At 41.7% G+C, this 22494-nt stretch overlaps 3 protein-coding genes across 4 annotated transcripts in view; 1 reads left to right on the forward strand and 2 right to left on the reverse strand.

Moving 5' to 3' along the window:
• Positions 1–1578: 1578 nt before the first annotated feature.
• LOC126559307 (uncharacterized) overlaps positions 1579–22494 on the reverse strand; it is a 116388-nt gene continuing 95472 nt past the window's right edge. Inside the window, exons 2-3 of the mRNA XM_050215443.1 lie at positions 2804–2947; positions 1579–1916 (exon numbers count right to left, since the gene is read on the reverse strand). Of these exons, the coding sequence (XP_050071400.1) occupies positions 1580–1916; positions 2804–2934 (468 nt within the window). The 5' untranslated portion in view covers positions 2935–2947 and the 3' untranslated portion in view covers position 1579. The remainder of the gene's footprint in view (positions 1917–2803; positions 2948–22494) is intronic.
• On the forward strand, positions 7405–8384 carry LOC126558875 (uncharacterized). The gene is made up of 3 exons (XM_050214954.1): positions 7405–7490; positions 7584–7681; positions 7777–8384. Exons 1-3 carry the CDS (start codon positions 7405–7407, stop codon positions 8382–8384), a joined length of 792 nt encoding a protein of 263 aa, XP_050070911.1.
• The window catches only part of LOC126557015 (sodium/calcium exchanger 3), an 87615-nt gene continuing 83285 nt past the window's right edge, over positions 18165–22494 (reverse strand). For both annotated transcript variants that reach the window (XM_050212650.1, XM_050212649.1), the window contains exons 4-8: positions 22329–22428; positions 22104–22220; positions 18758–18916; positions 18497–18668; positions 18165–18400 (exon numbers count right to left, since the gene is read on the reverse strand). In XM_050212650.1, coding sequence (XP_050068607.1) covers positions 18196–18400; positions 18497–18668; positions 18758–18916; positions 22104–22220; positions 22329–22428 — 753 coding nt within the window. In that variant the 3' untranslated portion in view covers positions 18165–18195. The remainder of the gene's footprint in view (positions 18401–18496; positions 18669–18757; positions 18917–22103; positions 22221–22328; positions 22429–22494) is intronic.

A 22494-nucleotide genomic window follows, 5' to 3' on the forward strand; every position in this document is an offset into this window, starting at 1 on the left:
ATCATCCCGTGCGGTGCCTTCGCTTCACAAAGCATGGGTCAACATAGCATAATTCATCGTTTGATTCACTTCCCACTCAATGCACCAAGCTTCAACCGGTCGGCTTCCCTGTTTGTATTGGATTATCTGCTTTGGTTTCGACGTCAACCAGGAAACGGACATGGACCGATCTCACTGCTGCATGGTTAATTCTTCTCGAATGCCTGGTTGCCAATGATAACGACCGTACAGCTGTTGGCTTATCGCAGTGGAAATGGCGAATAGCGTGAACATTTAGCTGACAGACCGGGAAGAGTATACGGCCAGGACCTTGACCTTCGGCCTCCGCCGGAAGCTACGCCATCGGTCGGGTGGAATATACCAGATGATGAATCAATCTATCCGCGGGTCGTTGGTAGTACAGAAAGGGGCAACGTTTTATGACGTATTCAGCTAAAACTTCATTAGATTGGAGCTGACATACGCTTGTGTAACTATATGGTTTAGACTGTTATCACTATTGCGTTTTTAGTGTTACATATTTCAAAGCTATTGAAATACATATTGAAATACACTTTAAGAAGGTAAAATTTTGAAAACGTTTTGAAAGTGTTTTTTTGTTTACAGTTTTTTGAAATTTTATAATGGCTCTTTGATTTAACTTTTCAATTTTTATTTTATTATATTTAATATTTTATTTCAAATTTTTATTTATAATTAATTATGACGGTCCAGTGCCGTATTGTTTTTTATTTCAAATGTTTGAGTAAAAACTCATAGCTAAGGTTTTCTGAATACCGTTTTTTAAACACTCTTTTTAGAGACAGTCTAACAAATATTTTGTTAGAATATTGTACAAAGTATAGTTCATGCAAAACGTTTTATGAATGTACTAATCTATATGTCAAGAAATAAAGAATCACATTTTTTTTGTTTAAAATCATGTAAATATCATTCGTTTATTTTGTTATTTCATTTATTTGTTTATTATTAAGTATCACGGCACGTTGCCGTATTTTCATTCGTTTATTCTGTTTGAGTATAATTTTCTTTTAAAGATTCTCATATTCTTTGTATAAACAAATGCCTCACGTGCCTTCCGGTGTTCACGGCGTCAATGCCAGCCAGCCCGTTACACGAGATGCAACGATGCATATCAACACGCTGACGATGCGCAATTTGTAAATAGTAAACAGATTCCTGAGATGAGTAAATTTCCCACCGAGTTACATCATCTACGACGCTCTACTCATTCTTCCTAACCGATGCATGGCACGGGCGGATCAGGAACATCTACACTAGCCCAATACCACTAGCCTTCAGAAGAGAGCACTCACTCGAACCGGAATTGGCTCGCCAAGGTTCGATCATGTTACACGGGTTCACTATCACATTCCGGTTTTACGCCTGCTCTAATCTTGCCGTATCGAACACGTGAGTGCAACCGAGGCGTTGTAATGCGATATCCGATGGGTCTTCCACTCTTTGTCGCTATATGTACTGATAGTTGTCTAACGATAATAAATAATTCCTTCCTCTTGGGAGTGAGTGGATCACAGCGTTGCGCGAGTACGGTTCTTAATGAAAACCTACGAAGAACCTACGACGTTTGTTGATTTAGCAAAGCAAACACGATCGAAGGAGGCGTGCTTGGTTCCGTGTTAGCGAAAGGATTCGTGGTGGTGCTGATGATACCGCTACTACTACTACTGCTACTACTGTCCGAGATTAGGCTGGCTGGTGTGGATGTTCCATTGTTGACTAATGTGGCACCGCAATGATCATGTTGTAGTGCATCTGCTGCGATGTACAGGGAAACAACCAGCGCAATCAGACACACGATCCAGCAGGTAGCAAAACATCCATACCGCATCTTTATCCACCAGGGGTCGTCTATGTACTTGTTCAGCTCGTCTTTGGTGAGTGCATAGCTGTCGCTGGAAAATTCCAAAGGGAGATGAAATTGAATTACTGTTTGTGGTGCTTTATTTAGATTTTATGCTACGAACGCGTACTTAACCATAGGGACACGCTTGACCATGGAAAATATATTTAAACTTCGAATGTTTGGGTGTAATTCTATTCTCATTTCGTCCACTATTATGACACATCACTCAGTATCATTTTTTATCTTAGCAACCACAGCGGTAAGATTGAAAGCGTTACAAGGCGTTATAATGACGTTACCAAACGAAAAGGATGCTTGCATTGGTATTGGTGAAACATATCACATGAAGAATACTTATTTGTCGGTTTACAGTACAAAGTTTTCAAATCTGTATCTTCCTATCTTTGTGCCTCAATACCACTGACAATTGATTGCGACTTAACCTAGTTTAGGTGCGTCATCTTCAGATATGGGATGCGGAAAAAGCGAACGGAAATCCTGGTCTGTCGATTTCGAGCACAAGACAAAGGGACGACCGTATCGAATTGTCTTTCAATCTGTACCGACGCAACAAATCAATCAACCGCCGAAAGACTAATTGACACAAAAAGCAATACAACGAGCTACTTCACTGTGCTTATCGCATATCGTCCGTTATCCGTCCTGCACAGCGATAACGATCTGTGGCGGTGTGATTGTATCAAGCGTATCGGTGTTGGTATATTTGCAAAGTAAGAACAAAAAAACACATGTAGTACAATGTCCCTTTTGGGTGCCATTTTACATGACTGTGAGATAAAGCGGTTTGAAGAGGGGTTCAAACACAGCACAAAAAAATGCATGCTGTTTGCATCAAGATCGTGGCAAATACTCGTGACAAGTGTTTTCACTGATATTACACGCGATGGGTGTTCACAATCGATTTCCGATACTTACTACACGCTTAGTACGTCATTGTCGTTGTTGCTATTGCTGATATTATTATTCACATCGTCCTGCGGAATGGTGATGCTGTACGTCTTCTGGTACTCCTTCGGCAGCAGCGACGTCTTTTCGTTGATCGTCATTTTGTTTCGTTTGCTTGACCGTTTAACGCTTCGGGTTGTTTCGTTTCGGGTTTCGATTGTAACCAGCAGATGAAGATAACAGCTTTTTCAGAAAAAAACGATCAACTTTTGCTCACACAACACGAAGAAGCTACACAGAGATGCTACGCTGCTGGTATGTTAGTACGGGCACTCGTAGCACAACGCTTGGGTATGGTAACGACGATTTCGCTTAGCACATGTCGACTGTAGATGGACTCCACCGGTGCACTGGCATTTATAATCAACCCCTCTCCGGAAGATCTCCCGTGTATTTCATGATCACTCTCGCATGGATGATGTGCTCAGCTTCTCTCGTGATCGTGATGTGTGCAGCATCATCTCACGTCTCGTTCGGCGTGTTACTGGTTCGAAGGAGTAGAGCGAAAGCGTGAGATAAGACTAAGCGTTCTACCGGCATGCTAGACAACGCTTCAAATGTCACTGATAACACAATACCAAATATTTTGGAACTGATCGTTGCGACGAAAAAGGTAGTAGAGGTTCCTCAAAATGTGTGTATTTTTTTCAGGGTCATGATCGCGTCGCGTTCAGTGGCATTCTTCCGCCTTTTTGGTGTACAGGGCGATAAAAGCTTTCGTACTGAACGATAATTACACATGAATTGGGAATGGGAGTTTCATGTTTGCTTTTACTAATTATTCTTTTCAAACAACTTATTTTGCCGGTTGTCTATGATACCGTAGTATAGTTGTGTGTAAAGTTTTTAATTATTTAAAGAGAATTTTTTTAGCTATTTGAACAGTTGTGTTATTAACAGACGAAGCCTTCTTATCCGCGTTCGAGTGGAAGACGCTCAGAACGATTGTTGGCCCCGTATGTGTGGAAGGACAATGGAGGAGCCGCTACAACGATGAGCTGAACGAACTGTGTAACGACCTTACCGTCGTGCAGCGAATTAGGCTCGCCAGGCTCCCAAGGGCTAGCCATGTTACACGCATGGGGCACCGGTCAACCGAGCTCAGAAAGTCCTTTTAGGCCGTCCACACGGACAGAGGAGGCGTGGTAGACTCAGATTGAGGTGGAAGGATGGCGTGGAAACGTAACGGATTGGCGGACGACGGCGCGGGACCGTAAACGGTTCCGGATTCTGCTGCGGCAGGCCAAGACCACAAAGCGGTTGTAGCGTCTGATAAGTTAGTAAGTATTATTAACCAAGTGTTTGTTGCTCATATTTTGCTCATATATAAAAAGTCTGTTTTCTTTTTCTATTTTTCTTCATTTAATTATTTCATGAACAATTTTTCTATTTGAGATGCAATATTTCAGTTTGTTTTTTTTCCTCAAAATATTAATTTGTTTATGCTCTTGTTACGTGTTATTGAGTTCCACAATTTCAAGAAATGAAGGTCCGGTGGTAAACATCGCACTAGTACTGGTTTTCATATGACAGGACCTAGGTTCAAGAAGTCCTATCCCGACCGTCCTCCCGTACTGTGAACCGAATTTCAAATTACAACAAGTCTCGTTGGCCTTTCGATGGAAGGCCTGACCTTCCAGATAGTTAAGCTTAAAAGAAACCAAAATGTAAGCCTGCCGCTATTACCTTCCTTAACTTAGCTCAGCCTTAGTTGGATATAAGGTTCGATGTTTTGGGTATTAATTACAAAAGTTCTATTGTATTACTGCAAGTTATTCTACATAACAACCGAGGAGATACAATTAGTGATGCTTCATTAGCAGCAGTGAGAACAAACTATTGGTTGGTAAATTAAAGTCCAAGATTTAAAAGAAGAATTTATGAAAAAACGAGCTTACACGCAGCTTCAGCACACCCAACGACATTGAATATGAAGGCACATTTAAAGCCAGCAAAAATGAATTAAATCAGAATTTTAAGATAAATGCCTTGTGAATATTGTTCTTGGTTCCAGTCATTACCGGTGGTTTTATTAACTAATTAATAATAAGTAAAAAAATAAATAGAATTTTATGCTAATAAAATTCTATTCAAAATCAGCTCTTCTTGTGATGCAATCTTTTCGTCAACTTAGCCAATCCGGTGCTAATCAATAATCGTCTCAATAAGTTTGTAACGATTGTTCTGTTTTCTTTTTGAAGGAGCTCCTAATGATACTGTTTAAACTTTCAATTAACAATTTGTGAAAATTTATTTTCCAAATAGAACAGAAAATTTAATTAGAAAGTATTTTTGGAGCTTCATTTATAGTTCCTCAAGCACACTAGGGATGTGTTATCCTCTCGTGGAATGATACAGATCCTCGCTAAAAACTGGACTTAATACTTTGTTGAAGGAACAACTATCAGCAAAACGTCAAATACGATAGCAAGACTATCAGTTAATCAATGTGAACTACAATGCAGCCTATAATTTAGCCTATAAGTTAGTATTAAGCAATACGACCCATCCATCCTTTAGAACATAACCAAAAAAAAAAAAAAAAAAACGGTTTCATATTTAGTAACTTTAAAAAATCGGCTCTGGTTAAGTCACTACATCTACTTTCGATAAAGGCGTTCTCCATAGGGGAAACCAGCAAGGCAGTTAGATTTATGAACCTCCGGTTCGTAGTGCTTCAGCACTGGCACCTACATCTGCCCAAAGATCGTTGCACGAATCTCGCGTTGATTACTGGGACATTTTTTAAGGCGTGCCCCAACTCAAACGCTACTCCCGTTTGACGTACTTTACAAAGTACCGTCGCTGCGAGGCGGAACTGTTACCAAGCATTTGAACATTCTAATCACCACCCTTTCCTCCTTTTGTTTCGTGCGACTCCTCAACGGGCAAAGCTTATCAATAAGAACTGTGTGTGTGTGTTACATTCTACGCGGTCTACGCTTGCACTGACTCCAAATTTGCCAAATTACACTGATAACCTTCAGCGGTTAGAGTTAGGTTTGATGAGCGTGTAGCAATAAAACAGAAAAGGAGCAGTAATACATATTTTCACAGGAATAAACTAGCGAATGTGCACACTTAAAAAGAAGGTTTAATTTATCTTTCGTTGAAACGAATTGAAGGCCTCTTTGCTGGCCTTTGATCTTTGGGAAGTTTTTGAAGGAAGGCCGAACATGTTGTTTGAAGGATAATTGTAACCATTAAAATGCATTGAATGCAACGTTATCTTCAAGAAAGCACTATTCAATGGTAATTAAGTTTAAGCCAAGATTTACAAAATTCGTCCACAAGCAACTGTTCTGCACATGGCTGCCAAATTTTCCGTTCCATTACGAAGCAAAAACAAGCAATGAAACGCAGAAGAGAAACGTTGTATAGGTGAGTGATCGGTACATTCCCTTCCAACCTGCCAACTCGTCATACTATTATCGCATCGCTTTGGACGGCTTTTGCAGTAGTATCTCGAAGTATCATAAATAAAATCAGGCTCGTTAAATGGCAACCGGGGTAAAATATATTTATTTGTTTCTTTCGTTTGGTTTTTCGATGCAGCGATTTTATCGATAAGATCTAGGAAAGGGAAAAGCTGCTGCAAATGGGGGCTTCGAAAAAGTGGTACACCTTTTAGCGCAACTTAAGACCATTAAGATTAGATTCAAGTTAAGCCGACCGTTGGAGCTGTATGCTGGGGGAAAATGTGCACTTACACAAACACAAGAGAGTTACAAAATCCATCGATATTTCACTATCGATTAGAAATTCACCATGTCGCCATCGGCGCTGTTTGGAAATTGCACCAGCTGGCCAGGGTTCGGTTGAACACCGTTGCTGCACCTCGAAGTGGCCACGTGGATGCAATAGCGAAGGGGTTTTACATTTTTTATCAGCTTCCCATCGAATCCGGGTTGTGCCAGTGCGTCCCCCCGTTAGTGGTGCAAATGGATGATGCATTTGAAGGTGGTACGATCGATTTTGCGGGACTCGCTGGTACTTGTATATGGCCAAGGCTGTAGCCGCGAGCTGTCGTTAGGGGCCATCAGGTGTGTGCGTAGACCATGGCCGTGTGAACTGTGCAAAGTTCTACGGTACCGCTCAGGGTCCCCGTGATGTGTCATCCAGGGCCAATAATATGGATTGCAGGTGGAGAGAGAGCAGCTATCGTCACGTCACGCGAGATAAGCACCGCTGCAAGGAGGGCATCGCTGTACGCGAAAGGCAATTTTCGCGACATCTGCATGTGCGGGCGTTCTACCGGATTGCTTTTGTTCTGGTGCGGTGCTTGCGGGGGGGGGGGGGGGGGAAAGGCTGCAGTGGCTGAGGGATGGCGAAGATTCTGAAGCTTCCCCACTCAATAAGCGGGGTGATAGTCGAACTTTATCTTACACACCGCACACCGGGAGCTTAGTATGAACTTGATATCGGTACGGTGGAGGTTACGGATGTAACGGCTCTTCAAAAGCTGCGTATCAATCGACAATTGGCCTCAGTGTACGTTTGACAGGCACGGCAGCAAGGTGGTGTGTCTCGATCGATCCGTTCTTGTTTCGCGTGTAAGATCAATCTTCGTGATGTTTCTTCGTGCAGGAATGATGCTGCTGTTAGCCTTCGTGACCATGGCAATGGTTTCGGGTGTGCCAGTCGATGAGGGACCGAGGTATGGTGTGAATGGTGGAGCATGATGTTGTGTCTACTGGTGTGATTAATGTGTCGTTATTTGTTGGTGCGTTGTGGTGGGATGTGATTTTAGGAGAGGTCCGATAATTATTGACGCCCAATTAGCAGAGGCAGCAGCTAGACGTGCTTCGCTGTATGAAGATGCGATCAAACAGCAGAATGACCCTGAAGGTACAGTGTTTTGAGATGGTTTGCCCGCCTTTCAACGTTTGAACAGGTGTTTCGTATGGAATAACTGACTGTGAACATTTTGTGTCATTTAGAAGAAATTACCAATACGCCTGGTGCTGTTCCGGCCACTGAAGAGCCAGATCCAACTACGACCGAAGACCCTAATGAGATCACTACTACAACCCTTGAACCAACCACGACAGAAACGGTTACCGAGTCTACTACCGAAACGGTTACCGAACCAACAACAACCACAACCGTCGATTCTACTACCGAAACGGTTACCGAACCAACAACGACAACAACTGCTGCATCCACTACTATAACCGAACCAACAACGACGACCGAGGTGACCACTACAACGTCGGAAGCATCCACTACCGTTACCGAACCAACAACAACCGCCACCGTTACTTTGCCGACAACAACCACCGTGGCTACAACAACCGTTACCGAACCCTCGTCCACCGTGTCCGAGACTACTACGGTTGCTACTACCACCGAAGTGTCGTCCACAGTGTCTGAGACAACTTCTACCGAATCTGCCACAACCACCACAACGACCGATTCACCAGTAACGGACGAAATAACGACCACTACGCTCGAGCCGGAAACGACCACACAAGGAGCTAGCTCGGTGACATCACTCGGTATTGCACTGCTAACATCCCTAGCACTGACGAATATCCTTCGAGTACACTAGCGTACTGTGTGACGGGTGTTAGCATATTTGTAGTGAATAGAGCAGCTCGTACGATAGTGATGGTACTTAAGTATTATTGCTGCGTGAACAAACTCACGCAAGTTGTTTAGAGTGTAGTGTTTAGGCGCTCGTACCGGCCGCTTCGGTGATATGATGATTTTGATGTTAACGCGAATGCGAAAAATGCTTTCAATTTGATGCGGTTTTAAATTGAGTGTAAGTGTTGAATGTGTTTGTGTGACAAGCAAATATAATACAACAAACCAGAATGCTAAAAGAGTTCGCTTAACCTTTTTATTTAAGTGTTGTTTTTGAGGTCTTCACGCTTCGCTGCCTTTAAAGGTCTTAATAGGCGGCAAAGAAAATTACAAGATGATTTGTACGGTGTTATTTCAATGACGTGACCAGCCGTTGGTAATTTTGTAAAAGTTGAAGAATGTACAGACAAAAAGAAAAATATGAATTTCCTTTATAACTTACTGATAACGTGTGCATTAAAAAAAGAGACAAAAATGGTGCGATTTAGCATCACCTGGTGGTCGGTCAGAGCTCAATGTATACTAACTAGCTGACTATAGAACGTCAAAATTTGAGTACTTTCTTCTTCATTTACAGCAGCTAGGACGAAGACAATAAAAGATTTTTGTACAAAAGTTTGTTCGTACCGTCTGCTCTGCTCAATCCGGATCCGTGAAAATGTCGGTCGTTGTGTCACATTTTCTTTCCAACCAGATACGATCGTTCTGATATCTGTCACATTCAGGCCTTGCTGGAGAAAGGGGAAGTTAATAGAGTGGGATCCTGGATGTGGCTATCCGTCCATGGCATTGCCCAATAAGATTTCTCGTAATAGTTACCATATGGATTGAAAATACCTTGAAGATGGCAAAGTGGTGTTGTTATCTACTCGATGCGAGCGCCGAAAAAAGGAGCGTTTGGGGACTCCGGGGGATCCCAAGTAGCCAACCTAAGTGTGGCCCAGTACCGTGCGATCGTAATTTTCTCAATCAATTTGAAAAGCAGAATCTATCTAAATCTATCTAAAATAAATGGTTAAAGTCAGTAACGAATTGATTAAATAGGCGACCTTTTAACAGTCAAAAAGTCAACAAATAATTCGTTGACGCTTGAAGTTCAAGTGCCGGCAAAAGGCCGCAACATGTAAAAGAATACAATTACGGTAATATTTTTTGAAGTCTGGGGTACCCAGACGTTAGGCAGGTTGGGCCGTAACAACAGGTACCTTCGACTTCTTCTTCCTCTTCTTCTCGACGAGGGCAACAGGATGGCCTGTACTAACTTCCGGGCCATCACAGTTCCGAATGTTGCCTATAAGATCCTGTCCCGAATACTCTTCTGCAGACTGGAGCCCCTTGCTACAGATTTCATCGGAAGCTATCAAGCTGGATGTGTTGGAGGCAAATCGACAACCGACCAAATCTTTACTCTACGGCAGATCCTCCAAAAATGCTGGGAGCATCATATCCCTGCGCTTCACCTGACCATTAAGCTGCGATTAGAGTTAAGCCAACGAAAGAAAATACTAGAGATGACCGGAATAATCCAGAAAATGAAAAGGTCCTGGATATAATAGTCGTAGATGTGCATTAAAGCTAATTTTGACCAATCGTTTCTGTCTTCTTCTTCTTGGCTTAACAACCTCTAAGGTCCTCGACCTCTAAGGTAATAGACTAGACGGAGGGAAAGGTCCGGATGGGATTTGAACATCGGCCCTGCCGTTTAAAGATCGCCGCCGCAGTTGCCTATACCACCAGGCCGCCCCTCGTTTCTGTAGCGATGGTAATTATCCAGGAAGAACGAGGCAAGATATATTTTATTAACTTTTGTTTGCAAAGCATCTCATGATCATTAGACAATACGGCAGTGTACCGTCATTCTATCAGCAACGTCCCTCAAGATTGTATCGACTTACAGGACATCGACTTCAATGAAAATACAGTTAAAACAGCATTGGCGAAACTAAAAACCTCTAACAAACCAGGACCAGATGGCATTCCTGCAGTAGTCCTGAAATCTTGTGCAGATGCTCTTTGTCCAATACTCCTACAAATATTTAAACTGTCTATTGAAAATGAGATTGTTCCTGCGATATGGAAAACATCTTGGATGGTACCGCTGTATAAGAAAGGGGACAAGCATCTCGCTACCAGTCACAGGGGTATCACATTCATGTGCGGATGCATGAAAGTTTTGGAGATAATGGTTCGCGAATCGATCCTGCATGCTTCAGCCTGCTACATTGCGAAGGAACAACACGGCTTTATGCCCAAGCGTTCCACCTCGACAAATTTGATGCGATTTGTATCCGAGTGTGCGAACTGTATGGACCAGGGCATACAGATGGACTGTATCTACACTGACTACAAGGGCAGCTTTCGATAGTATATCCCATGAAATACTACTCCGTAAGCTCCATTTGTTAGGCTTCTCCATCAAAATCACAGCATGGCTGAGCTCATACCTCCTCAACCGCACATATCGCGTTCTATTTGGCCAACACACCTCTCGTCCTTTCACCAGCACCTCAGGGGTTCAACAAGGAAGCAACCTGGGATCGCTTCTATTTATCCTGTTTGTCAATGATCTGTGTTCTGTGTTACCTAACGATTCTTACCTTCTATACGCTGACGACGTGAAATTGTTTATCCCTGTAAAAACTACTGACGACTTGCTGTTACTGTTTTTAACCTGTGGTGCGTCCAGAACTCATTGACGGTTCATACGGAAAAGTGCTTTGTGGTGTCTTTCACTCGGACGCGCTCACCTGTTAGGTACGAATATAAGATAAATAACGTGAAAATAGCGAGAACCAAAGAAATGCGTGAGCTAGGCGTTCTGATTAACGATAAGTTGACTTTTAAGCATCACTATGACAACGTTATTAACCGCCAAATAGAACACTAGGTATACTGTTTAAATCGACCAGGGACTTTAATGACCCATATTGTCTAAAATCTCTGTATTGTTCGTTGGTTCGCCCGATGTTAGAATACTGTTCTATTGTGACTTGTTCTTATACTGTTATATCTATAAGACGACTTGAGACAATACAGAAAAGGTTCACACGATACGCCATAAGAAAGCTAGGTTGGGCAGACGGATCCTTACTACCACCCTACAATCAACGTTGTCTTCTTCTGGGCCTAGAAACGGTAGAAGTCAGGCGCAACAGAGCTCTGGTTATCTTTATAGCAGGACTACTACTAGAAACCATTTATGATCCGTCACTAGTAAGTAGGATTTCTTTTGCTGTCCCGCGACCGGTATCAAGACACCGACAAATGTTGCACGAAGCTTGCGCTAACACAGTATACGGTACTAACGCCCCGATTAAGGCCATGATTAGGCGTTTCAATAAATGTTCGTGTCAGTTTGATTTTACGATGTCTATATCCCAATTTAAAAGTTCTCTGTGTTTATTGTAAATCCTTGTAAAGCGTCTTAGCCATAGCAAGCGTGTTTGCCTCGTTAAACCGTTCTCGGTGGACGAATTAATTAATAAACAATAAACAATAAACAATAATTCGTTCGTTGAGACTGAACGGTATTAACTGATGTAAATGATCGGATACTTTCCTAAGCCATCTTCCAGCAGAGCGTCCTTTTACAATGTTCTTTCTTTCAAAGTTTCCAATGAGCGGAGGCATAATGAAAACGTATTGATCGGCAGAATATTACATTCTTCTTCAGGAAGTCTCACGGGATCAAGCCTCGATCGTATTTATCAAGTGCATCGACGATCGTACGATCGATAGATCTTTGTGTCAACATTTTGTTCATTTTTATTTAAATAATCATTTTATTGATCTTTTACCATCATCATCGTACATTCAACACGGTTGCTTTTAATGTTTACCCTAGTAACATTGATCACCCTAATCGCATTGATCTCGCTCCTAAACTATCCACCTAGCACGGGTAGCACCTGTTGCTACTTCAATATTGTGTGTGTGTGTATGATTGATTTTTGCTCCTCCCACACACTCACACCCGCTCTCGAGTGTAATATACCCGACGTCATTGCAAATTCACTTTATAACAGAAAACTTTAACAGATTTGCTTGCTCTATACTCTCATGCTCTATACGCACTCGCCCATGCACACACACGAATACCTATAAAAACAAAACAAAAAACAACCACCATTACGGATCGTACAGAATTATCTTCTGCTCTGATAAATCTTTGGCTTTCTATCTGCTTTACGCTTTTATGGGTCATTCTCTTTTGACTTATGGGAAAACAGTGCGGCCTTACGAAAGTGGGTGGGTTAATAGGATGTACAGAGAACAATACCGATTGTGTAGTGTGAAGCAAAAGGATATGGCTCGATGGCTATTGTCCAGTTGTGAAGCATACACATGAAGAATGGTTTGGTATGTGTGAAAGAAATACGAGTTCGAGTCATTTGATTAAACCATTTTAGATTGTTTAGGCTGCTGTGGTTAGGAAAGCTTTTTTACTACTTTTCTGTCACTTTCTCTGTGTTGTTTTTCCTGTGTTTTCTTGCTTTGACTACATCACTTTGTTTTGTATGTAAATTGGTTTCGCTTCCGCTTCACAGCAGCAAGCCCTACACACAAAGAGAAAAATGTTCGAAAAATGGGGAGAAGAATTACATCGCGGATATAGTTTTTTTTGTAGTAATAAGTTGTTTCGTTCGTGTCGGTAGTATTAATGATAGTAGTAATATGCACTAGCAGTAGTAGTAGTAGTAGTAGTAGCAGTAGCAGTAGTAGTTACTGTTGTAATATAAGTGGTCATGACAAGCAGATTGCAGCAGGATATACTTATTACACATTGTACCCTTACAGTTGTATCGTTTTTCTTGCTTTCTTTAGCAGCCGGTTCAGTTTACTTCTCTTTGATTACATCTTTGTGTCTCTTTTTGAATGTTGAATTTGTTGTTTTTCTTTAGATTTTCTTACATTCCTTCTCTAAATTGGTCACCACAATGAATGTTTTGCCTAACGTGTACGTTGATATAAAGGGTAAGATTTGATTCGAAAGATTGCCGAAAGGTAAATACGGTATAGCAAAGTACAAACATGTAAGAAGAGTTTAGTGTTTTTAGTGTTCGATTTGTTTTTTTTTTTCGCTCGTACTACCAACATTCGTAACACATTATTCGTGTGTTACGTTTCTTTTCTTTTTTTTAGTGGTTTCTGATCCTAATGTTCGCTTCGGTAGACACTTTTCACATCAATTAGTAACAGTACAATGGAAGTTAGTTGTAGATTTGTATATACGCTATTCGGGTTTGTTTCGGGGCTGTTTCTGTTTTCTTGCAAAGATGCTTAATGTTCCTCTATTTCGCTACCTTATTCCTTTGTTTCGTCAATGAGTAATTTATTATGTGCAATCGTGCGCGCCCCTTTTTACACCTTAAATGGTTTCGGTTGGTTCGTTAAGGTGCGAAAGTACACGAATGTAATTTGTTTGATATGGCAAAAACGGCTATGAAGACGGTAATGAAGCGGGAAATGGGAAAAAGGAAAACATCGAGGGGTTTTTTGGTTTGTTTTTCGTCGCCTTAACCTACTGACGTGGATTAGCTATGCTACCGGTACACTGCATTAATGCACCATGCACCATGTTTCTCCCTCGTTATCGCTCGTTGTTTTTTGTTTCTTTTAAGCTTTCTGCTTAGTGGAGAAAAAACTACGCAACTCGCTTAACAAATGCGTCTTTTGTTAACCGAGCTTTTCTTTTTCATAAACACCTCAACAAACACCGTGTCTATTGACGGCTCTTTTACCAACATTTACTTACATCCTTGTGAACAATAAACCATAAGAAGGGTGCACTTATCACCCGATTGCTGATGGCATCTACTTTTCCCTATTCGTTATGCCGGATCCAGTCTATTAGACCACTTGATAGTTCAAGAACCATTTGATCCGTATCCACCCTACAGCACTCAGCACTCAACACACACCTACTCACACACAGACAAACACACGCTCACTCTCACATGCACACAAATGAACGGATTGTTGTTTTGCTTGCTTTATTTCCCTGCCTACTAGCTCTAACCTCTGTGTCGCTTCCTAGCTTTACCGTTTCGTCTTTTGGTTTTTTGGATGTTTTCGAATTTCGTATTTTGTTAAAATATTAAAACACACAGACACACAAAAACACACATATTCACACGCTTACGTACAACCCCGACCATCTTCATCACAGTGGCATTAGGGAGGTTTCTTTCCTTTAACTCAGCTAGAGAATTGTTTTTTCTTTTCCACACACACACACACAAAGAATGCACCGAATGGAACGGAAATCGACACGTTCGTTAGCTTTATTTGTTTGTTTTAATGTTGTTTTGTAATGCGTTTTGCTACTTTGCACCATTGATTTACTCTCGCTCTACTATTGCATCCTCAATCCTAGCCGGTTCCTGTTGTGCACACAGTAGTTTCATAAATTAACATCCGACTGGTCGCTTACTGTCCGTGTGTTTGTTTGTTTGTTGGGTTGGTTTTTTGTTGTTGTTGAAAAAATCAAACATGGGCACTACCGATTTCGTTACCCGTTATTGTTAAAGGTGTCGCAATTTTCGGTACGAAAAAAAATCACAAACCAGAAAGCAAAATTAAAATAATATTGATTCGCTTCTTGAACTCGCAACATGCGCCTAATGTATTTCTATAAACTACGATACAAAAAAAAACCAACCTCCCCCCCCCCCCCCCCCCCTCATCGTTCACCACTGAATAGCGGCGATTTGGGACGGGCTTTGGGAAGGCTGTTGGCCTGCGCGCTTACTAGGCTACAATTTAAATACCCTAAAACGTGACTTACTTACGCGATATTTAGAGTTCTAAGTAAATTCTTAAGTTGTATGCTGTTTCGAAATGGAAGAATGGTTGCGTTTTGTTTATACCGGTAGGGTTTTGTCTCAACCGGCACTTTACTGAGCCGGTTGTCTGACTATGGTGGTAGTAGTGGTGGTGAACTTGGTGGTTGCAGTAGTGGTAGTAGTGGCGATGGTACTAGTATTGGTTTTTGCTTTTTCTACGGTTCCTTCACGCGTGTGGAAGGATGCAATGGAGGCGCCCGGTCTTTTACTTCACCGCTATTTTGAAACAAAACACGAACAAAGCCGGGCACATTTTGCTCGTCATGTTCCTGTTGTTAGCATTTACCTTCCACCATAAAATGGGGAAGGGATGTTAGTATTATCGAATTCGAATGAGTATTAGAAGTACCTTGTTTTTTTTTTTTTTTTTGCTAAACAAACCATATCGGCGTCTTTATGAAGGTTTCGTTTTGTTTGGAGTAATTTGTTTTCTGCTTTCTCTCTCTCTCTCTCGTTTTCCCTTAAAAAAATAACGTAGCATAAATCTAATCGAACAAAGCAATGGTAATAGAAGAAGTAGAGGAAGAAGAAGAAGATTTAGTAGAAGAAGTACGCTGACATATAGCTAACTAGTGATAGGAAACCGTGTAACAGTGTGAGTGTTGGAGTAAAGGGTCACTACAACTCTCTCTCCATAGCAAGGGGCAAACAGATTTCCTAGGAAACCTGCCTGCCGTGTGTTTGTTTTTGGACCCAATTTTGTGGATGTGTAAGGTTAATTTGGGTGGCTGTGGTGGCAGCCTTTTGCCACATACACACACACACAGACCACTACCTTCGAGTATGCTGGTCCACGATGCAGCTAGAGCGATATGCACATTTACGCGAATGCCCGTGTAGGTTTAGGTCGATTGTTTTCGTTTCCATTCGAGTTTCTACACACTAAGATTCTTTAAATCGCTGTTTAGTTATTCTTTCGCATTAGCACACCTAAACGAGTTTCTTCTTTTTTTTTTTTGGATTCAAATTCCAGCTGGCAGTAGCGATCATTTCCGCATTTTCTTTGATAGTGATAGTCTTAGAGAAAGAAGACCCGCAGGTCTTATGGGTACTTAAAGGGAGGGAAGAAATACAAAAAAGCAGAAGAGTTTTGAATTTGGAAACTATGCTTGCTGTTGAAAGTGTTTGTAAAGAGCGTGTGCTAAATATAACCCATCAAACTGATTGTCTGGACCTCGATTTCTTCACGGATGGCGGTTGTTGGTGTTTGTTGTTTTTTTCTCCCCCCCATTAAATATCATGTTTCACCCTCCCTGCTTTTAACATATCATATGTACAAATAAGCTACAATCTCTTGCAACAACTAAACTTGAGCAACACACTTGAACGATCTTTGGTTGGGTTTTTTTTTGTTTGTTTTCTCTCTATCTTTTTTCCATCCGTTTCCATATGATCGTACACTACTAGAGCTATGCAAGATGCTGCAAGATGGCGCATTCATGTTTCGCAGCAAATTCCGCCCTGCTTCCCTTTCGCTACATCAAACATCGTCGCTGACTAGAATTCGTGACGGGGGGGTTTTTTGTTTGTTACGACATTTTCCTTTCCCCCCCCAAAAGCGAATAAGGGTGATGCATTTCGCAAGTTCACACAAACGGAAAGCTTTTTCCACCACGTTTCCGTTCATTATGTTTGTCGCCCTCTGTCTTTGTGCCACGTACGATCGTTGTACGGGATGTGTTCGCAACAGTTGCTGGCTAGCAAAACGCACAACACGGCCTTCCGCTGAAGGATGCTAATAAGTAAATGTACCCTCTAAAAGTAATATCTTCCTGTGACCCCATTTCCCTCCCATCCTAGCTCTAGCTATCTTTCCCGTTGGGCGGGAGCTATGCTATGCTTGCTTTCGTTTTTACTTGGTGTGTGTGTGTGTGTTTTTGCTTTGTTTTTGTTTTGTCTACACACACACACACACACAACTAGAACGCTCGCTCGTTGCGTTTGCCGCATCTATACATCTATTTATATATATAATATACTCTCTAAACTACTATAAGTTTCAACAAATTTGGCATATTGTTTGTTTCGTGGTAGTAGTTGAGTTTTTGCTCACGGTTTCCATGTTTGTTTTTCGTTTCCTTCTCTGATATTTTCCTTACTTCTTTAATCTCTTTCCTTTTTTAATTTATTTTCTGCTTCTGCTGATTATGAGCGCCTCACACTCCACAACGCCGTACCGTGTACACTTTTTTAAATAGTTTTCTTTTCTTTTTTTCGCTGTTTTGTGTTGTTTCTTAATGCTAGACTCGTTATAACGGTTGTAACTACTAAATATGTTCTAACACTTTCGCTTTGCTTTTGCTTTTGCGCCTCTGCTCTTCCCACGACTACGGTTTACATTACATTTACAAACAAGAACCTAAGGCGCCACGTCTAGAGGATGGTAAAGGATACTTTTGCAAACTCGTAGCGAATTAAAAAAGAAGTAAAACACAAAACGAATGAATAGTGTAAAAGGAAAAGCTATGCGTAAAAAAAAACAAAACGAGGAGAAGATAATAAATGGCAGCGTAGCAGATCGCAACACGATCTGATGTGTTACAATAGAATAGCGAGAATAGTAGATAGATATTGTTGCAAAAAGGAGTGATTGCGTTACCTTACAATTGTCTTCATGTGTTTTTTTTTTGTTGCTTGTCACATTTGTGTTTTTCTAGTTTGTTCTTCAAATGTCTTGATGCGATTGGTAGCGAAACATTGCTTAATCGATATCATTTTCCATTTTCCGTTCCCATTTTCTTTTAATGGCAGCAGTTTGTGAATTGTTGTTGGTACCTTTTTTTTCTATATTTTCTACATGTCCACTGCTTATCGTGTGTGGTAGCAACGTGTTGTGTTTGCTCAAATTTGTTCCTTTGCTTCTAGTTTCCTTTCATTTATGCTATTCTCTAGGTTTGTTTTTTTTTTGGTTTTACTTTTGGACACAATTTAGAAACCCTTGATAATGCCGTACGCCTCCAAGCTGCTGATCAGCAGGTACACGATCCACAGGGAGAATAAGAAAATTGAGGTAACGATTTTGGCTTTCTTGGGACCACCGAGCTCTCCGCCGATTTTGGGATTTCTTCGGATCATCAGCACAATGATCGCGACGAACGCTTCCGTACAGAACAGTGTCACGGAGAAAGCCAACCTAAAATGGAACGAAGAAGCAAAGCAAGGCTTTGGTAAATCGGACCACCATTACCAAACGCCCCGGCGTGGCGTAACGGAATGCCGCAACACTTACGTTCCGGGTTCGACCTCGAACTCCCGACCGTGGAAGCTGTGGTAGCAGGCGGCAATCGTCCAGGCGACACCGATACCCAGAAACACGTTGACCGCATTACTTCCCGTCACGTTGCCGACACTCGCATCGGCATACTTGTCCTGTATGGCAGCGACCTTACTGGCGAACGTATCTGGTAACGAGAACAAAAGCAAATGAGTTATCATGATTAGTGGGACCCAGCTTGCGGTGACACGGATGGTGTTAGCTTCGAGCAGGTACCTGGTATACTCGTTCCCAGCGCAACGAAGATGATGGCAGTGACTGAATCCTTGATGCCGAGCGTACAGCCGAAATGTGATGCGACATCGCCAATGATGGCCGTCACGACACCGATGCAGAAGATGGATACGACGAAGCACAGATATCCTCCGGACATGTCTGGAATTAAATAAACACGGAAAAGATAGTGTAGGTAGGCCCGACCAGCAGGAAGGAAGCATTTCACACACGCAAACTATATCCACTCTTTAGGATGCGTTGCACAGTACAGGTTTGCTACAAAGCGTAAGCAAAGGGGGCCCTAGAAACTCGGTCAAGTGGTGCAAGCTTAAAGAGCCTCAGAACATACCCTCCAGATAGCTCTTATGCTAATGCGATGGTTCCGGTGCGTGTACGAGCATATAGAATTACTGTGATTCATCTTTCCCTGCTAGTCGATGAGCTTTTAGCAATGTTTTCTATGAATTTTACAACAACTCATTTCGCTACTTGAGATCTTTGCAACAAGAGGTGCGGGTACTTGAGAATGGGAGATGTTTTGTTAGCAAAATGTTCTACGTACTAGCGTCAAGTGTGTGGTTGAACATTTTCTAAACAATATTTATTTTTTCTAAGATGGAACTATTCACATAAAACCTACATTTAAACCTCAATCATACAGTCGTTAATCGGGGAAACTTTTTTTTTTCAATAGCTTCCTATTAATAATATTTTCCTGGAAAGCTCTTCAAACATTTCGGTTCGTTATCTGGTTCCGTCACAAGCGCTTGCCGCATTATGCAGTGGCGCAAAACTTTGACACATTTCTTGCCATTGCAAGCTCCCTGTCCCAGCCCAACGTTACACTTCTCGTGCAGCGCAAGCGGCGTGTCGTTCGTGGCAGTATAGCACCACAACGAATGCATGACATTCATGGCCACCACACGGAAGGTGACACACGTGTGTGTGTGTTTGTTGTGTTTTTTTAGATAGCTTTTTTCCCCCCATTATCAGGAGTCTGGAGTGACTTTCACCGGTGCCAGTTTGAATATGGGTTTCTTCCACGGGGAAGATTGATGAATTGTTGCGATGCCATCGTAGGAATGATTGATGGTGGACATTAATCCCGCACGAGATGGGAAGTTTGTCATATTGAAGGATTATCCGTACTGGTAGATGCATGCAGTTTGTGTGCAGTGTGATGATAATGATAATACTATTATTATCATTCTCGATAAACCGATCGTGCTTCAGGGTCGAAATTGGGACACGTGAGCTGGGATTGAATTTCATCACACAGGATATCCGCCTGCATTGGATGAAGCTGGGTGAATCCGAATATCCTCTGTCTGTCCGAACGAAAACCCATCAAAATGTTCTTGTTCCCAAAGTATATCAACACGACTTTTGGGTTGTTCCGCTTGATGTATCCCCATGTTGCCACATGCATGTAAACTGCTTGCAAACATCGTCCATTCGACCGATTCCCATTTGCTGGCAAGAGGGTCGTTTTTCATCGCCTTCCAGGAATGCTGCTGGAAGGTGGTTAACATAACCATGGAACATCACCGGACAGCCAAAGAGACGAGCGAAGTATCAGGTTTACCACCTATGATAACGTAGTAATCCGTTCTGGTTAGATCGTTTTCGGTAGACAACTGAGGGCTGAGCGGAGAGTACCGTTCATGGTTCCAAGGGTTTATTCCTGCAGACAGCAGCACTGGCCCGGACGATGCACCAGACCATGACTTTTGCAAATGGTCCTGTGACAGTTTCCGGAGGCCACAGCCACCGCAGACACAGAGGACGGTGGGAAAGGATCGCCCAGCACATATATCACTTTTCCACATTTTCATCCGTTACAATTGAATTTCAGGAACTCCGGTTGATTCAAGTAAAACCGGGTGTGAGTAGTTTTTCCAAGTAGACATGAAACTGGTGTACTTAATAAAATCATACGAGGAATCAGCAGCATCGTTTCAGTTCGTTTAGCATGAAATATGGGGAGTTTTTCATTGCTTTTTGGCTGTGAGTGACGGCTAAGTCCTTTTGCGAATATTTTGAATTAGTGAATTCACATTTTTAAACTATTTCTAGTGAAAAACTGATAATATTTGACAAGAGGTTTTAAATCAATGTTCACCATTCACCATCACAATTCATACAAATTCATTACATTTCGATGTATATGAAATGATAAATATGGAAAAAAATCAACAAGCACAGAGAAAAAGAAAATGATGAGCTCTTTTTCATGCTGATAAACTTACATCCGAGGCATTGCTCGATGGGCTTCATACCAATTCAATGAGCACGCTACAACGCGTGCGGAAAACTCTTCAAAAGGAAACCCTCCTGTGTGTTCGTCACTGGTTGATAGATACCGTGCAGAGGGTGTGTATCCCGATAAAGGAATTCTATTACGGCAGTAAATTCCTGCTCTGCCCAAGCTGTTAAAGGTGCGTGTTTGTGTACGGAATGGGTGGATGGAACATGGTGAAGTAATAGGACGAAAAATTCTTTTCCACTGGTGGAACCCGGTCTTGATGAAGGAAGGCAAGCAAACAGGGTCCTTTTCAAGCAATAATTCTTACACATTCTAACATGTTTGCACATACGCACATACACACACATCCTTACATACGCATTAGAGCTCGGAGGAATTGTACAGTTAAAGTTTAGTAAACAGTATTACGAAGGCCTTCGCGTGCCTTTGTTGCGTACGTTTTGTTGATGGTCTAACGAGTCTCAATGAAATTTTTATACTTAATCGTTCTTGTTTAAATATTTGCGAATGTTGTGCTTCATTTTTATTTTTAGACATTTGATGAAAGTTTCAATTTGTAAAATGTTTCTTTACGCATGGTAACGACAATTCCAAGATTCCACTTTACATTGGTTGGCGTGAAGCATTCGCAACGTAAGTCATACATGTTTTTCTGCATAAGTTTTGATCCCACAATATGGCTGGCATGGCATGAATCGCATTGAAAAATTTTCGTAGTTAAAGAAAACTGAACCTAATTTGCTAATTTTATTGCAGAAAAGAAACATTTTTTTTTCAAAATATAGCAGGAACCTACATCAAAGCTGCTCAATTACTACCATTCCAGAGCTCTAGGATAGTAAAAGTCTTTTCACACGCACATTTCATGAGCCATTTGCACATTAAACTGCCTCTGTAGCCATTGCATGAAATTAGCTTTCATGGCTAGTGCCAAAATTTTAATCAAAAAAGGGTGCCAGTCAGTGTTTCTTTCACGAACACGCTGATGATGGTGATTAACAGGGCTGTCTTATTGGTTGATTGGCGCATGGCAAGCACCGGCACTTTACAAATGGTTGACAATCGTTCGCATAAACTTACCGGTTGGTGGAATAAAGGCAAAGATAATCTTCCAGAACAGGGTGACAAAGTGCATGATGTAGTCCATACAGCTAGGCGTCGGTGGCTCTTCACCTTCGTTCTCGCCATCATCATCACCTGAAGGAATCATCGTCGTGAAATAATGGAAAGAAAAAGGGCATTCCGTCCGGTAAGTTGGATGGCAGCAGGGAAAGCGTTGACGATACGATGAGTGATAAAACTTACCGGCGCTAACGGTGAGCGCTTCAACGAACTGTTCCTTCCACGATGAGGTACCGATCAGGATGGAAGCATTTGCACGCTGTACTAACTTATCTACGGTGTTCTGAAAGAGATTAAGAAACATAACATTGAAAAGCGTGTTTATTTATTGCACGGACAAAACACTAAT

Source organism: Anopheles maculipalpis, chromosome 2RL (genome assembly GCF_943734695.1).
Source record: "Anopheles maculipalpis chromosome 2RL, idAnoMacuDA_375_x, whole genome shotgun sequence".
Taxonomy (NCBI): Eukaryota; Metazoa; Arthropoda; class Insecta; order Diptera; family Culicidae; genus Anopheles; species Anopheles maculipalpis.

Bases quoted from the DNA above. Each gene is read 5' to 3' on its own strand.
- LOC126558875 (XM_050214954.1), top strand. From the start codon at position 7,405: ATGTTTCTTCGTGCAGGAATGATGCTGCTGTTAGCCTTCGTGACCATG. The intron at 7,491-7,583 runs GTATGGTGTGAA...ATGTGATTTTAG, and splicing joins CCAGTCGATGAGGGACCGAG to GAGAGGTCCGATAATTATTG. The intron at 7,682-7,776 runs GTACAGTGTTTT...GTCATTTAGAAG, and splicing joins ACAGCAGAATGACCCTGAAG to AAATTACCAATACGCCTGGT.